Below are 16,454 nucleotides of genomic sequence, written 5' to 3'. Positions count from 1 at the left end.
CAGCCTTTTCGAGCCGAGCCTTCTGCGGAGCTCCAAGTGCCAGACCTTCTGGGCTGCCTGGAGTCTTGACATCTTCTTCACACCTAGGTAGAGTGGGCGTTTTTAGTTAGGTTGGTCCTTAACTCCTAACACAGCTCGTGCTATGCTGGTGGTTTCTGATAATAATTACATTAAGTAACAGGCCACTTAGTTCACATGCAGACTCATTTTAGTAACAGCAAAGCTTCTGGTGTGGCTTGGAGATTAGGATAATTGAAACATTTGAGGTGGCCATCTGGCCTTCGGATTGAACCCTAGCCACTACTCTTCGGATGACCTTTCTTTTGTTTAAGGAAAATGGCTGCTCCAGAGGATGGAATTTAAAATGGAGTACGTGTACATCACGATCCACGCTCAGGTGTTTAAAGTAAAACATGGCTCATATATGATCGAGTCAAGTGCCAAACTAGCAAAGGGAAAATAATTACAGAGTATAAAACAAACTGCCTTTTCCTGAAGTGGCTGCTAACTAATAATTCGTTATGCTTAATAACTCCAAGTGCATGACATTTTCTTTATGGAGTTAAGGAGGGCAGGCTGGCTTGTAAAGATGAAATTCCTAACAACGTGTGTTTTAAGGCTGGGGTGTAGTTCAGCGTTACTGCCCAGCACTTGGAAGGCCTCTTGTTTAGGCCTTAAGCTAAGGGGAAGTGCCTCTCATGGAGACAGAGTTCCAGGTTTCTGTTTAGAAATCTCTGAAAAGGCATTTCCCACAGGCCACGTGCAGCCGAGCATAGCTCTGACTGCTATTGCAGAGGACGGTCATATTCATGGCCTTTTTCTTTGGCTTTTTCTTTTTTTTAATTGGTGAGATTCTGGTTGACCATTAGAAGTACCATAGTCTGAACTTTATGGAGGGGAAGGTATATTTAGCATGGATTTCTTCACTTAATAGTTAGGAGATAGAGGACCCACATAAAACTAAGACTCCTGTTTCTCGGTTTAGTCTGGATTTATGTTTCCCTAGAAACATTCCTCACCTGAGTTCTTGGCAGCCTCACCTGGAACAATGGCACATCTGCTGGCCTGCTTTTCTCCTAATTTGCCAAGATATTCAACGTTAAAGAGGAATTTAAGTTTTGGGTTATTTGAGGATATTCAGTAAAATGTTGCGTTTTGAAATTTCACTTTATCACGTTGTTAAGAGTCTATGCATGACCATTTGGCTTAAGACTGTTTTATGTTTTTGAGATAGAGTCGATTCTAGGACTTTGACGGTTACCTTGTGCTGGTTTTAGAAAGGCTAGTTCCTTTTGAGGGGAAGTAGAGAAGGCATAAGGGAGGAGACATTCACGCTCCCTCCTTCTTCACCCCTGCATCCCTGCCTCTCTGGAGTCCCGCCTTTGGCTCTGCTTGGTTCTTTACCTTCACCCCAAGGGCCATTCTTGGCCCCCATTGCAATGGCAGAGAGACTGTGGACCCATTTAGGAAAAGGAAGCTGAGGTAGGGAACTGATGAGGGACTGGAGCACTGCATGATGGGAACGCCATTGTTGACCTGAGTAGGTACCTGAATAGCTAAATTATTTTAAAACAGTCTCTTGTAGATTAACGGTTATGAAAGCCAAAACCTGAATTTTCTTCCATTTCTCTTTGGAGTCTGATATCCTTTCTCTAGTCACCCATTTCCTCGTCCCTAAAAATTTGTCTTCTGTGTTGAGCTATTGTCACTGTTACCCTCCAGTTCCATCCACCATTATCCTAAAATGCATGATTTCATCCTTCTTTCTGCTCAAATCAAACTCCACTGTATGTACATATCTGCACACAACTCCACTGTATGTACACATAACTTCACTGTATGTATATATGCACGCTACCATATGTACATATACACATCACTGTATGTATATTTCTACACATGATTTCACTGCATGTACATATATACATAACTCCATGGTATGTACATATCTACACATACATCTCTTGGCAGGCACCTAGGCTGACTCCATGTCCCGACCTTGTGAATGCCACCATGATAAGCATGGGTATGAAGGTGTTCCTCGTGGGCCAGCTTCGTTTTCTCTGGGTGTGTACCCAGGCCTGGTGTAGCAACTCCTGTGGTCGTTCTGCTCTCGGTTAAGCGGCTTGCTGTTACGCACTCCGTAAAGAAGCTGGACCTATCGTCAGGAGGTCAATCCTTACCTGTTCCTCCTTTTGGAGGGCAGATAGAAAATGATGAGTGGAGCTTACATGATTTGCTGATTAGCATTTCCGTGTAGCCAGGACCTGACAACATCCTGGCTGCTCCTATCTGATTCTCTGACGATCACACTTATTTTCTGCGTGCAAATTGATAGAACATTGTAAGTAGGCATTTAGTTTCATAACTTGCTTTGTCGCTGGTTATGAGCTTGGCTAGGTTTCTTTCTAATAGTTGTCTTTTGTCTTAATCGTCTGATAGCTCATATTTCTTATCTGTTGCAAAAAGATTTAAAATAAAATTTTTAAATAAAAAGAAGTTGGACCTATTGGTGTAAGCTGTAAGCTAGTATTACTGGATATAATGTATTTATGACTGGACTGTTTTCTTAAGTAGGAAATAGGTGATACTGATTATCTTGATGAACCTTCCTGTGTGTTTAAACAAGAGGCTTGAGAACTATTTGCTTGGGCAGTTCTGGCAATGTGTTGTGGCCTTGGAATAAAAGCATTGTCTTTTGACTACTGTCTCTTAAAATAGCAAGTCTTAATTAATTCAGTGAGCTATTGTGTGGCTGGAACAGCTGTTGAAAATTTATGGAGAATTTGAACCCACTTTTATAACATCAGGACCCAATTTTAGTTTCTGAAGTTTTTGAACCATTAACTATCCATATGGAGTAATGGTTTAACTTTATTCTTTCTTGCAGTGCGGGCGGGGGGATCTTCCCAGGAACAAAGACAAAATATACTTATCTTTAAAAATGGAATCAAATGCACTGTCTTGTAATTAGCATATGGATCCGCTGAACCATTTTCTAAATCTTAGAAACAGATGGAATGTTAGGGATCTTATTCTTATTCTGTGTTGAAACATTCTGTTGTTTCATCATCCAAGGAATTGGATCATTGTTATTAAGTGTTATCAACTATGTTAAAGAGATTAAAATCGCAGTTGGAGATGGAGCCAGGTGATGGCATGCTTGCTTAGCATGTTCAAGCCCCAGCACCCCATGCCAGAAGTTTAAAATTATAAGAATACTGGGATTGGAGCTTGGAAAGATAGTTCAGTGGTTAAGAGCACTTGCTGTTCTTCTAGAGGACCCGAGTTTGGTTCCTAGCACCCACGTCTGGTGGCTCATAACAACCTGCAACTCCAGTTTCTAATCTGATAGCTTCTACTGGCTTCTCTGGACTCTTGCATACATGTGGTACACATAAACCCATGTAGTAGACACACACATATACAAATAAATAATAAAAAGAATAATGGGATTGCCTGGGAGACTAATGTGGTAACAAGTGCATCCTCTGGTGTATGTCTTAGTTACTGTTCCGTTGCTGTGAGCAGACACCATGACCGAGGCAGCTAATAGAAAGCATTTAGTTGAGGGCTTGCTTACAGTGTCAGAGGGTGAATCCTATCATGGTGAGTGAGGTGGCAGGCATGCGGGCAGGCGGGCAGGCACTGGAGCAGTAGCTAGGAACTCACATTTGTTCAGATCTGCAGGTTAGAAACAGGTAGAAAAAGCAAGACTTTTGAAACCTCAAAGCCTACCCCAGGGACACGCACCTCCTAGTCCTTCCTAAACAGTGCATCACCTAGGGACCAAGAGTTCAGATGGCCCGTGAGGGCCATTCTCATCCACATCAGCACAGCCTGTTTCTCAGTATGTAAGAAGGTGTGAAAGAAGACTAGACATGCCTTTTATAAGCCACTTTAACTTTCTAGAACACTATTGAAAACCCCGAAGTTTGTCTTGTATGTTCTTGTATATAAATGTATGTGATAAGGCTCACCATGAACCAAAGCCAAAGGCAACTGTATATATGTGATTCATATGGCAACTAATCAAAGCCTTTTCCATTTCCCCTCAGGGTTTAGAAGCAGCTCCCTCAGAGGAGGGCCTCTGAGACCCCACTGATGGAAATTAGTGGTATTTTCACCAGTGTCAGTACTTCCTAACAGTTCTAGAATAAGCCCTCCTCAGTCATTGCTTATGTTCCGGTTTTTATCGAGTATTTAATTTGGCCTTTTATATCTTATAAATATAGTAAGCTGCACTCAGGTTTATCTTAGTCTCGCCTCTTCTTTTCTTTCTGTCTTTACTAAAGTTTGGGTACTCGGTGTAATAATAACTATCAAAGAATTATGAAACAATCCCTGTTTTCTCTTGCTCCAAATGTTTTTTTTTTCTTTTTCTCCCCTACAAATGTTTTTGTCTGTCTGTTTGTGGTGGGAATGCTGGAGTGCAAACTGTGCTTGCTTGGGCCAACATTCTGTGACTGACCCTGGTCCCCAGTCCTTTGTCTCCTAAGGGTATATAAGGGGTCAAGCTGCTTCGTGTTTATAAAACTGCCTAGCATTTTGGAAGAAATGTCCTGCCTTGCTACTTTTTATAACTGGGCCTGCTCAAGTTTCCTTACTCTCCACGATTTCGTGGATCTCTGTTCTCCTTCCATTTACAACTTCAGCCCGAATGGTTGGAGTCTAGCTTTGCTGTTCTCTGAGATGCCTCCTACCTCAGACTACTTAGGAGAACTTTCAAGTCCTAACTGGTAGGAAGGGGTTGATTCCTTTACTACTTTCCTGCCTTTTAAGATTTAATCTTTTTCCTGTATATGTATGTGCCATGTGCATGGGTGCCGGTGGAAGCTAGAACAGGGTGCCTGGCCCCTGAAACTGGAATGACGGGTGGTTGTGAGTCTGATGTGCCTTCTTGGAACCAAGCTCAGGGCCTCCGAGCAGTATTCTCCAGCTCATCTTATCCTTTCTTACCAGTTTCTAGATTTGTTATATCACAGTCTAGGACAGTGGTCTATCCTACAGCTGCTCTTTTACATTGGTGGGGTATTTCTTTGCCTTTGAGGAGGATGTATTGTCTTGTTCTGCAATAATACTTGGGTCCTCTGTATCCTTATTTATCTCCAGTTTTCTCTCTTTTCAGGGCAAGTTTATTCGGATCAACTTTGATGTAACTGGCTATATTGTTGGGGCCAACATTGAAACATGTATCCTTTTTCGCAATTGCACCGTCCAAAATAATGGCTTCGTTTTCCTGCAGCCTTAAGCAGCCATCTATGGTATCACACCTGGTGGGAGGATGTAGGTGACATTGTGACACATGCAGGTATCAGTATCAGCTACAAAATGATGTGGATATTTTTGTTGTTGTTGTTGTTGTCAAAAGCAGGCCACAGAGCCTGGAAAGATGGCTCAGAAGTTAGTAGCTCGTGCTGCTTTTGCATGAGATGCTAATTTGGTTCCCAGCAACCGTGTCAGGCAGCTCACAACTGCATGCAACTCCATTTCCAGGGGATCCGCCGCCCTCTTCTGTCCTCCGTGGACATCTGCATACACATGGTGCACATAAACTCACACAGGCCCCCACGAGTATTCATAAATATAAACGGCAGATCTTTAAAACCAGTGAGAGTCCCACACTCCGTGGTGCATGACTGGACAGCTGTGGTTGTTTACCATATTATGATGATTCTGGCTGTGCCTCTGTTCAGTGAGACAAATCTATGGAATTAAAGAGTTAAAGTAATTTAATAAAGTTATAGCAAAGTCAGAATATAACATACATAGAGTAATAGCCTGAAGGAACGATGGGTACATATGAAACTAATTTAAGGGGTTCTGGCAATATAGCTCCGTTGGTAGGGTATTTGCAGGCCCTAGATTTGGCCTTGTCACACACCAAATTACTCTTTGGTTAGTGAGATAATAAATACGTAACAATTAGTGAGATAATAATCTCCAGTGATGGAAATTCATTTGCTATAAATCAAGGCTAGTTGGTAAAGTTCCTGTGAATTAAGAATAGAATTTTGTCCATTCAGAGCTGGGATGGGGATGATGATGCAGTGAATGCACCATCTAGCTCATTCGTGGTCACCTGTTAATAACGCCATTCATAGCACTGAGTCTCACCAAATGATGAGACTGTGGTGGAGGCAGTCCAGCTAAAACTTCAGGCACCTTGCACTTACAGAATTAACTCATTTGGTAGCCCCAGGAAAGATGCAGCCCCAGAGAGGTTATCGGTTTGGAAAACAGTGAACCAGATTCCATGAGCACCAGTGTGCCTGCAGACCCTCCGACACCACAGCAGCATCTAAGCACTGTACAGAGGGCCCAGCACGTCTTACACTGAGCTCTGCATTCGCGGACGGGTGTTCTTTGTCTCAAATTCAGGTGCTGCTTCCACGGAGTTCTGCTTCAGTGCAGGGAACAAAAGACCAAGTGGTCAGTGTAGCAACGATGCCAAGGCCCTTGGAAGACGAACCCCATGTGCAAAGATGGAGAGCCAGCACCTAGCACATGCAAGGGTTTTTAACAAGGGGAGCGTCACAGGAACAGAACGGTCAGGCACATGTGTTCTGGGTCACACTGTGATGGTTAATCTTGGTTGTCAGCTTAATGGGATTTAGAATTACCATAGAAACAACTGTCATAGAAACAGGCCTGTGAGGGACTGTCTCTGCTGAGCTAAAGTGGCCGGTACCATCTATGGGCAGAGGTCCTGGATCTTTCCTTGAGTTGCTTCTGTCTGGAACTGTGCCACAGCAATGAGAAGAGGAACACATACCAGCTCTATTTTTAGCTTTTCATTCATTAACTATCTCCTCTGGCTGCTTTCTCTGTGCCTGCTCCTTACTTGAAACCCTGTGATATCCTGGTGTTAGACACTATCTACCTTAAACAGCTCTATGTCATTCATGTTTAGTAGCTTCCTTCACGTCCTGTGTAGTTCTGTGTGCTTTTAACACAGTCCACAGCACCACGTGGTGGGTGGGTAGCAGTGGGGTCGAAGGAGACACCTGTAATCTTTTCAGTTCCCTCCCAAATCAGTGCATCTAGAAAACTAAGAAGAATCATAAGCTGCGTTGGTTTTTTTTTTTGTTTTTTTTTTGTTTTTTTTTTTTTTTTTTTGATTTTTCAAGACAGGGTTTCTCTGTGGTTTTGGAGCCTGTCCTGGAACTAGCTCTTGTAGACCAGGCTGGTCTCGAACTCACAGAGATCTGCCTGCCTCTGCCTCCCGAGTGCTAGGATTAAAGGCGTGCGCCACCACCGCCCGGCAAGCTGCGTTCTCATACAAAATACAGTTCTTTGTAACAAAGTTCATATAGAGCTGAGAGAGTCGTGCATAGACACTGCAGAAGTCCCCCTCTTAGTAATTAAATCCTTAACCTTCTCTGCTCAGACCTTCTGGAAAAGTCTCGTGCTGTTCGTCAAGCTAAAGATGAACGCACGTTTCATATCTTCTACCAGCTGCTGTCTGGAGCGGGGGAGCACCTCAAGTGTGAGTAGTGGGGTCCCTGCTCCTCTGCGTTCGGTTGTCTCCTTCCTGTCGCACTTACGTGGCAGGTGTGTGCGTTTTGCTGTATTGGCCTTTGAAATTTTCTGTAAATAAAACTAGAATTGGGCGTGCTGGCACACACCCTTAATTTTAGTAGTTGAGGGGCAGAGGCCAGCAGATCTCTATGAGTTCGAGGTCAGTCTGGTCTACATAGAGAGTTCAGGACCCCCAGGGATCAAGCAACCCTGTCTTAAACTAAATTAAAAGCCATCTTTGTATATGTTTCTGTTCCAACATTTACGATGGAAAATGGGGGCGTGTTTACTTAATAAAATGTAGAATAAAGCTTTCATTCCCTGACTTACAACTAAACATAGACTGTATTCACACTAATACCAGAGTGAGTAGTGTGGGCGTTTGTTTATTGGTGTTTATCACAAGGACGGGAAGCTTAGGGCTGGGCAGAGTAGAACGTAAAATTCTTAAAAAAAAAAAAAAATAAACATTTAATTTGAAAAGAACTTAAGCCAAGTGTGGTCTAACCTCGGCACTCAGGAGGCAGAGGCAAGTGGACCTCTCAGCATCTGAGGCCAGTCTCATTTACATAGTGAGTTCCAGGCCAGCCAAGGCTACATAGTGAGACCCTGTCTAGCTGAGGAAAGAATTTTGCTGACTCAGAAATACTACGAAGAGAGAGATGAACTGTTTTGTTTGCTGAGTCCTAGAGTCAGTGTTTCTGCACAGTTTCTGTGTATATACCATGCAGCTTTACAGTAGATACCCGCTGCAATTAGACCTTTCTCACCTAGAATACTGTGAATACATGGAACTAGAAACTAAGGAGGGAAGCCGGCGCGAGGTAAAACTCTGCAACACACAGAATATCAAAAAAAGAGAGACCAAACACTCAAGATGATACATTTGAAAATAATAAAACTCGGAGACTTTCATTTGCAGACAACTGGAATTAATCAAAACATTTTCAGGGTGTTGACAGAAGGTGTTGGGGTAGCAAACAATTCCTATAGAGGTTCAATGTGGGATGATAGTTGGATAGTTTTGTAGCTTGGTCTGTTTGTGGGGTCCCTAGCAGTGGGACCAGGACCTGACCCTGGCACATGAGCTGCCTTTTGGGGTCCTATTCCATGTGGTGGGATGTCTCACCCAGCCTTGACGCAGGGGGAGAAACTTGGTCCTGCCTCAAAGTAATTTGACATGCTTTGTTGATCCCCTGGGAGGTCTGTCCCTTTCTGAACAGAGGAGGACTGGATGAGGGGGACGGGGAGTAGACAGGAGGTAGGGGTGGGAGGGAACAGAGGAGGAAAGGGAAAGTGTGGTTGGTATGTAAAGTAAATGAAAAAAATTAATTTAAAAAAAAGTCCAATGTGATATAGTTAAGAATTGGGGAAAGGAGTGGCCCAGGGGACTTCTACAGAAGAGCAAGAGAGCCAGTTACCTGTCAAGATAAAAACACAGAGTAAGTATTTCAAAGCTTTCATTCAAATGATGGTGAAAATATTTAAATCTGGAAATTTTAATTGCTTCCCAACTACACAGTTTCAAATAGAAAATTGTACAAATCACTCATGCCAAAAAAGCAAAACAGAAAACAAACTGCAGAGGCGTTTACACGTTCACATCTGTGTGTGTGTTCACACATGGTGTGAATTAGCAAAGAAAAGTGTGCCATTCTCCTGAGTTCCTGGTGTCCAGGGGTAGAGTATTTCAGTCTGATGATGATCATGAACTAAACTTTATCCCGTGTGTTTCCTTTTAGCTGACTTACTCCTGGAAGGGTTCAGCAACTACAGGTTCCTCTCCAATGGCTATATCCCGATCCCTGGGCAGCAGGACAAGGATAACTTCCAGGAGACCATGGAAGCAATGCACATAATGGGCTTCTCCCACGAAGAGATTCTCTGTACGTGCCCTAAGACCCCACTCCTCACTGTCAGAACTCTGCATTTGCCATAAATCACCCGAATTAGAAAGTAACTGGGAAGCTAATAAGAACTGTCTGTATTTTATGAAACTCTGAAGCGTTACCAAAAAGTTATATGGAATTTTTAGGACCAGAGAAGTTAGAATATGTCTCTGCTACATTTTGATGGCTTTTTTTTTTCTTTTCATCAATATAAAGCAATGCTTAAGGTCGTATCTTCAGTGCTGCAGTTTGGGAACATTTCTTTCAAAAAGGAGAGAAACACTGATCAAGCTTCCATGCCGGAAAACACAGGTAAACTGACGAACACTACTTTTGCTTGTTTCCTTTGGACTGGGTGCTGAGGTAGAGTCTCACTATGGACTGCAGGTTGGCCTCGGACTCTGTCATCCTTCTGCCTTAGCCTCTGATTACAGGGATGCAGTGTGTGCCATACTCATTGGGAGTCTAGATGTTCTAATGTGAAATTTTTCTGTTTCTAAATGTTGAAAATAGATTTAAATAAACACTGGTCAGGAATGACAGTTTGTATACCAAGAGGATGTGGCTGCAGGTATTGGGAGCTGCCAAGTTGTTTCTGAAGGGACATGAGCCTCTCTTGGCTAGGAGGTGTCACGGGGGCAACCACAGTGCACATGGTCAGTGAATGCTGATGTGAAGTCACACCGCCCACCCTCGAAATAGTCTTTTTGGGATAGGAAGATGGCTCATTGGCTAAAATGCTTGCTATATAAGCTATGTAATGGACCTGAGTTTCATTTGAGAACCCACCATAAAAAGTCAGGAATGGGTCACACACTTAGAATCAAGCAAGATGGACATAGACAAATCCCCGAGGCTCCCTGCCCACCAGCCCAGCCCAATCAGCAAGCTCTGAGCCAGTGAGAGACCTATCTTAAAAGTAAGGTGGATGCCACCTGAGTACCAACAGCCAGCAGTGCCCTGTACCTTCCACATGCGTGTGCACACGTGTACACATACACAGGAGTCCAGGCCTTCCCCAAAAAGGCCCTTTTTGATAACCCACTTGAGGTTTGTTAGTGTTTAGTCAGTCACTCTCTCTTGTTTTGTTTTTGAGACAGGGTTTCTCTGTGTAGCCTTGGCTGTCCTGGAACTCACTATGTAAGCCAGGCTAGCCTCGAACTCCCTAACATCCATTTGCCTCTGCTTCTGAGTGTTGGGATTAAACGTGTGCACCACCATACCTGGGCCATGGTCACCATTTCTTGACCAGTTCCTACAACTTTTGACCTTTTAGTGTGTCATTCAGTATAAAGTTAGATTAGCAGCAGGGCTCCATCCACCATGTGCCTCTCACCCAGTCACATCCAGCTTAGTGGACTGATTGAAGACATGTTACAGGACAGTTGTTTGGCTTTAAGATCTTAACATGAGCCATAGATAGACAAGGTCACTCTTCTAGAAGGCCAGGAAGGCAAAGGCTTGCTATCTCTCACTGGTGGCCTGTTGATCCAGAAGAAAAGAAAGCATTTTTCACCAAACTTAAAGCTTTGTTGCACTTCAGGACTTGAGTTTCTAGAGTTTTCCTTGGCTTAAATGCCGTGACTGGCTCATGAGCAGACAAGGAGCATTTAGGGAACTTTGTCCCTGCAGTTGCACAGAAGCTCTGCCACCTGCTTGGGATGAACGTGATGGAGTTTACTCGGGCTATTCTCACCCCCCGGATCAAAGTTGGCCGAGACTACGTTCAGAAAGCCCAGACCAAAGAACAAGTAAGTCCACGGAAGACTGTCCTTTCAAATGCATGGCATGGTAAACTGTGGGCATTTAGCTTCTGCTTGGCAGGCACCAAACTGAGTTACTTTAGTAAGAGCACATGGAATTACCGTGGCATTAAAAGAGTTTTGATTTTCCTGTAGTGATTTATATATATGTATTTGTAAGTAAATTTGAAATGTCATCTCCAGTTGTCCCCTAGCTGACAAATAATCTGGTAGACAGATCGTGTGTTTCATAGTAGCCAAACAAGGCCAAGGCTCCCCACTGTGCTGTCTTCTTACTGGGTGGCACAGCAGCAAGAACATAGGGGTCATATTTACTCTTTAGTTGTGATGGCTTTAAGGACATTAATAGCTTTGATTAAGAAGGTCGGAATATGACCCACATCCCATCCCTCGTCTCCCAAAGGCAAACTGCCAAGAAACCAGACGAGAGATGTTGTTGCCCAGGGCTCTAAGGCCAGGGGAGGGCTTTGCCCAATTGCTAAAGTGATTAGCCACAATTCTCATTAAGTGCACTAATGCCCCTATTGAAATGTAACATTGAGATGTAATTAAGCAGTAAATGCTGTTTGCAGTGTGAGTTCTGTATAGCATTGAACGCCATATTATAGCTGCAAGTGTTAAGACCACTTCCTGATAAAAGGTTGATATTATCTAATTACAGGCAGATTTTGCAGTGGAAGCACTGGCAAAAGCTACCTACGAGCGGCTGTTTCGTTGGCTCGTTCACCGCATCAATAAAGCGCTGGATAGGACCAAACGCCAGGGAGCGTCTTTCATTGGGATCCTGGATATTGCTGGTTTTGAAATTTTTGAGGTATTCTTCATCTCCCTCCCTTTTGCCGTTTTTCTTTTTTTGCTCATTCTCCTAACAAATGTTATGGTTCGCTTATGTATGCAGTTCAGGGCCTGGCAGTCAGAAATAAGCAGGTACATTCTGTGCTCTTTGATTAGAGCCCAACAGGAGACAGCAAATAACCACTCAGCTCCCAGAGTGAGAGAGTGCCGTGATGCACAGAGCTGGGGAGGCCCCTTGAGGCTGCACACTCGCTCGGGAGTGTCTTGAGTGGTGACAGGCATGCTTATTTATGTGCGGTCGGAGTGCTGAGAGTGCTGTCTGAGGCCTTGAGATCTCCACGTGAGCATTCTGCAGTTAGACGTTCCTGAAAGACAAGAAGCTGAAGATAGAGAATCCGGATAGGGTTCCGGATAGAGGGTCCGATATAAGGGAAAGTATTTATCAGAGTTAAAACTTGCTAGTACCCTCTTCTGGCAAACCTCAGTTACTGCATGTATGTTGTCCATAGACATACATGCAGACACATAAAATAAAAATACTTTAAAAAAAGTGATGCCTTTTAACCTTTTTAAATATTGGTGAGGAGTTAACTTGATAATTTAATTTGATCTATACTGAGATGGGGGTTATAAACTCAATTAGTGAAAAATGAAGGGATTTTTAAGAAGAAATGATGCTTTTATATTCCATAGAGATTATAAATAACCTAAAAGTTGTAAAAGAAATACAGCTCACAGGTTGTTGGCTCATATATGTTTAATTTTTATACTGGGGTTCTTTTTTAAATATATATAAAAGAAAGCATTTAATTAGAGGCTTGTTTACAGTTTCAGAGACTTGGTCATTATCATCCTGGTGGGGGCGTGGCAGCAGGTGTGGTGCTGAGAGGTAGCCAAGTGGGGCAGGCAGAAACAGACAGGCTGGGCCTGGCAGGGCCCACCCCCAGGACACACCTCCTCCCACAAGGCCACACCTCCTAATCTTTCTAATCCTATGAAGATTTCCACTCCCTGGTGACTAAGAATCCATATATAGGAGCCTCTGCAAGCCATTGTTATTCAGACCACCTGGGGGATCAGGAGACCAGCACTGAGTCAGCTCTGAGAAGTACAGGTCGTCTCAGCCAGGCCATCTGGGCACTGTCCGGACTGTGTAACAGTAAGAGGAGCCACTATGCCCTGGTGCAGAAGTGCCAGGCCCTGTGTGCAGTAAGAAAGAAGGAGGTGCTTTATGTGCTGGAAGGACCAGGAAGACCCAGGAACTGTGGTTAGCATGCATCAGCATCCTGTGGCTTATGTGTTTGAGAGAAAGGATTAATTTGCTTTTATTGTGTTTTTGTTTAGCACATATATATTAAGAGATGTTGGCCTGGACCTGGAACTAGGTCATAGAATGGTCAATTTAGTGGGTTCAGCCAGCCAGAGCTCCCAGTGCTTTGCCCATGAGCGTCTTGGTTGGGAGGGTGAAGGGGAATTGGCATTGGTGGCACCGTAGTGTGCGAGTCCCTCCTCCTGACCACACTGTTGACTGTAAAAAGTATAATTACGTGAATAAGAATTTACATTCTAGGGTTGGTCGGGTAGCATTTAATCAAGGCCACATTCCCAAAGGAAAGCGTACAGACAGGTTCTCTCACCTGTGTGTTATCCCTCAGTTTCTTACTTTGAAAGCTATTCCTAGTGGCACTAGGTTATATAATAGATGTCAGAGATTGGCTCTTGCAGTCGCAATTAGTAGGATTTAATATATGTAAACTGTCTAAAGATGTGGAGACCCTCTCCGCCCTAGGCTCAGGCCTGAGGTCTGGTAAGCTGTAACAGTTACGTCTTCAGGATATTGTTGCTACTGCCTGAAGAGGACCTTCTAGGGAAGGTGGGCTAAAGCATCTCAGACAGGACTGAGGTAATACCAGGTTTACCAAATAGATTATGTCTACTATTTTATGTTGCTTGCTAATAATTTTTTATGTTTACTTATATTTTTGAAAGTTAAAATATTATATTCACAGTGAATATAATAAATACAAATAAATAGACAATGAGATGATTTATGTACTGAGAAGAGATTTCGAGAAATAGCATCAAAATTAAAAAGAATTAGATTACGTACATTTATGAGTGCACAGACTATTTCTAGAAGGGTCACAAGAAATGAATGATCTGGCTGACTATAGAAGGAATAAGTTGGACTGAAATGAAGCGTACAATTCAGTGTTGCCCTTTGTACATCTAAAATTAATGCCATGTATGATTAATTTTTTAAAAAATATTTATTTATTTATTATGTATACAATATTCTTTCTGTGTGTATGCCTGCAGGCCAGAAGAGGGCACCAGGCCCCATTATAGATGGTTGTGAGCCACCATGTGGTTGCTGGGAATTGAACTCAGGACCTTTGGAAGAGCAGGCAATGCTCTTAACCTCTGAGCCATCTCTCCAGCCCATGCATGATTAATTTTAAAACCAGGTCTTGCAGGGCAGTGGTGGCACACACCTTTAATCCCAGCACATGGGAGGCAGAGGCAGGCAGATATCTCTATGAGTTTAAGACTAGCCTAGTCTACACAGTGTGTTTCAGGACAGCCAGGACTACACAGAGAAACCCTGTCTCAAAAAAACTAACAAAATATGATAATAATTTTTAAAAAATAATAAATGGGTTGAGCATAGTGGTGCACACCTTAATTCCAGCACTCGGGAGGCATAGGCAGGTGGATCTCTTGAATTCAAGGTCAGCCTGGGCTACGTAGAGAGTCTTTTAAAAAAAAAAAAAAAACCTGATCTCACCTTGTGGATCTTCCTGAGAGGTAGAGTGCATGCATGCTTATACCCAGGGTTCAGACACCAGCACTGCAACCAAAATTACTTTAAACTACAATTCTGGTGCTAGAGAAATGGCTCAGTGGTTAACAGTGTTCGCTGCTGTTTCGGAGGACCCGGGTTCAGTTCTCAGCTGCCTATAATGCCACTCCCGGTGGTCTGAGGCCCTCTTTTGGCCTCTGAGCACCTGCACACTTGTGACACACACACACATTAATAAAATAAAATCTTTAAAATATAGTTGGTAGTTTAAATACAGATGATCATTGTTTTTAAAGTCTATTGTATATAATTGAATATGATAGCATGTCATAAACCCAGATGCAAATCAAAACCCATTTTTGTAGACAGACACAAACCTAACACTGAGACAAGAAGTAGTGTAGCTTGTCTTTGTGGGACTTAGTAACGTGCAGCAAGCAATGTGCCTCCCAGTATGACCTCCTTCTACACGGCAGACCAGTTCCATGGGCTGTGGGATACTGCGTGGCCTTTCCAGGCCTCACGTCTATTCCATGGAGATCAATTGAACCTCCAATTTAAAGCCACTTTTTATAATGAAAGAGGTTATTTATGGGCACATTCTACTCGTGCAAACAGCATGGAATTAGAATATGGGTTGTTCTTAAAGGCTAAGTAAATTAAGAAAATTACATGTCTTAATTAATCCATCCACTCAGCAGAACAATAGGAAAGGGAGGCAGCATGGGGCAGTGGCAGTGCTGAGATGGATATTGGCTACGGTCAGACACCTGACACTAGGAGGACTTCCATAGAAAAGCAGGAGGAGCCTCACACTCACTACGAGCATTGCGTGGTGTTAGGCTCGGTCTGTGCTCCCAGCAACAATTCATAAGCTGATTCTGAATTTGTCTTTTACATCACTGTGGAGTCTGCTGCCTCAGTGAGGAGGAGAATGGGACAGCCAGTGCGATCTGTAGCTCCCTTCCACTCACAGGCCCACAGGCTCACGCGGGATGTCTGTGCCTCTTGCCCTCTCAAGGCCCTGTGTTGTTGCTCTTTTTTCCCTCCTCGCTTTCTTTTTCCTTTGGTTTTTTTGAGACAGGGTTTCTCGTAGCTTTGGAGTCTGTTTTGGAACAAACTCACTCTGTAGACCAGGCTGGCCTCGAACTCACAGAAATCAACCTTCCTCTGCCTCCCGAATGCCGGGATTAAAGGCGTGCAGCACTACCTCCTGGCGCTCTCTCTCTCTCTCTCTCTCTCTCTCTCTCTCTCTCTCTCTCTCTCTCGTTCTTTCTTTCTTTCATTTCTAATCCAATCATTAATAAGAACTGAGATGTTTGGTATTGTGGTGTGGCTATCTATTGTTCTCTCTTACCTTTTCTTTTTTCCTTTGCTGCCTGTGTGCGTGTGTGTGTATGTGTGTATTTACACTCACACATGCACAGAAGTCGGTTCTCTTTCCACCACCTGGTTCCCAGGGATTTAACTCCATTTGTCAGGCCTGGTCTTCCCTCTCTGAACCATATCGCCGGCCCTCTCTTCTCTGAACGCTGGGGTAGATGGGGTGAGAAAGGGACAGTTTGAGAGAGAGGCCTTCCTGAGTGTAGTCGTTAGCACCAACAGTCTTAGTGTCATTGTTGCCCAATGGATGGTTTTGAATGAACTCTTGGGGTAACTAGATGGCTGAGTATTCCTGTCTTC

General features: G+C 43.5%; 1 protein-coding gene and 1 non-coding gene across 2 annotated transcripts in view; both read left to right on the top strand.

The window, feature by feature from the left end:
* Myh10 (myosin heavy chain 10) overlaps window positions 1-16,454 on the top strand; it is a 124,569-nt gene that overhangs the window by 58,106 nt on the left and 50,009 nt on the right. Inside the window, exons 7-12 of the mRNA XM_038325626.2 lie at window positions 5,129-5,192; window positions 7,391-7,489; window positions 9,264-9,407; window positions 9,627-9,722; window positions 11,043-11,161; window positions 11,835-11,987. Coding sequence (XP_038181554.1) covers window positions 5,129-5,192; window positions 7,391-7,489; window positions 9,264-9,407; window positions 9,627-9,722; window positions 11,043-11,161; window positions 11,835-11,987 — 675 coding nt within the window. The remainder of the gene's footprint in view (window positions 1-5,128; window positions 5,193-7,390; window positions 7,490-9,263; window positions 9,408-9,626; window positions 9,723-11,042; window positions 11,162-11,834; window positions 11,988-16,454) is intronic.
* Window positions 2,162-2,297, top strand: LOC119813812. Its single transcript, XR_005285261.1, has one exon. It is a non-coding gene; the product is annotated as a U8 small nucleolar RNA (small nucleolar RNA).

Source organism: Arvicola amphibius, chromosome 4, assembly GCF_903992535.2.
Source record: "Arvicola amphibius chromosome 4, mArvAmp1.2, whole genome shotgun sequence".
Taxonomy (NCBI): Eukaryota; Metazoa; Chordata; class Mammalia; order Rodentia; family Cricetidae; genus Arvicola; species Arvicola amphibius.
This window is presented reverse-complemented; position numbering and strand designations above follow the sequence as displayed.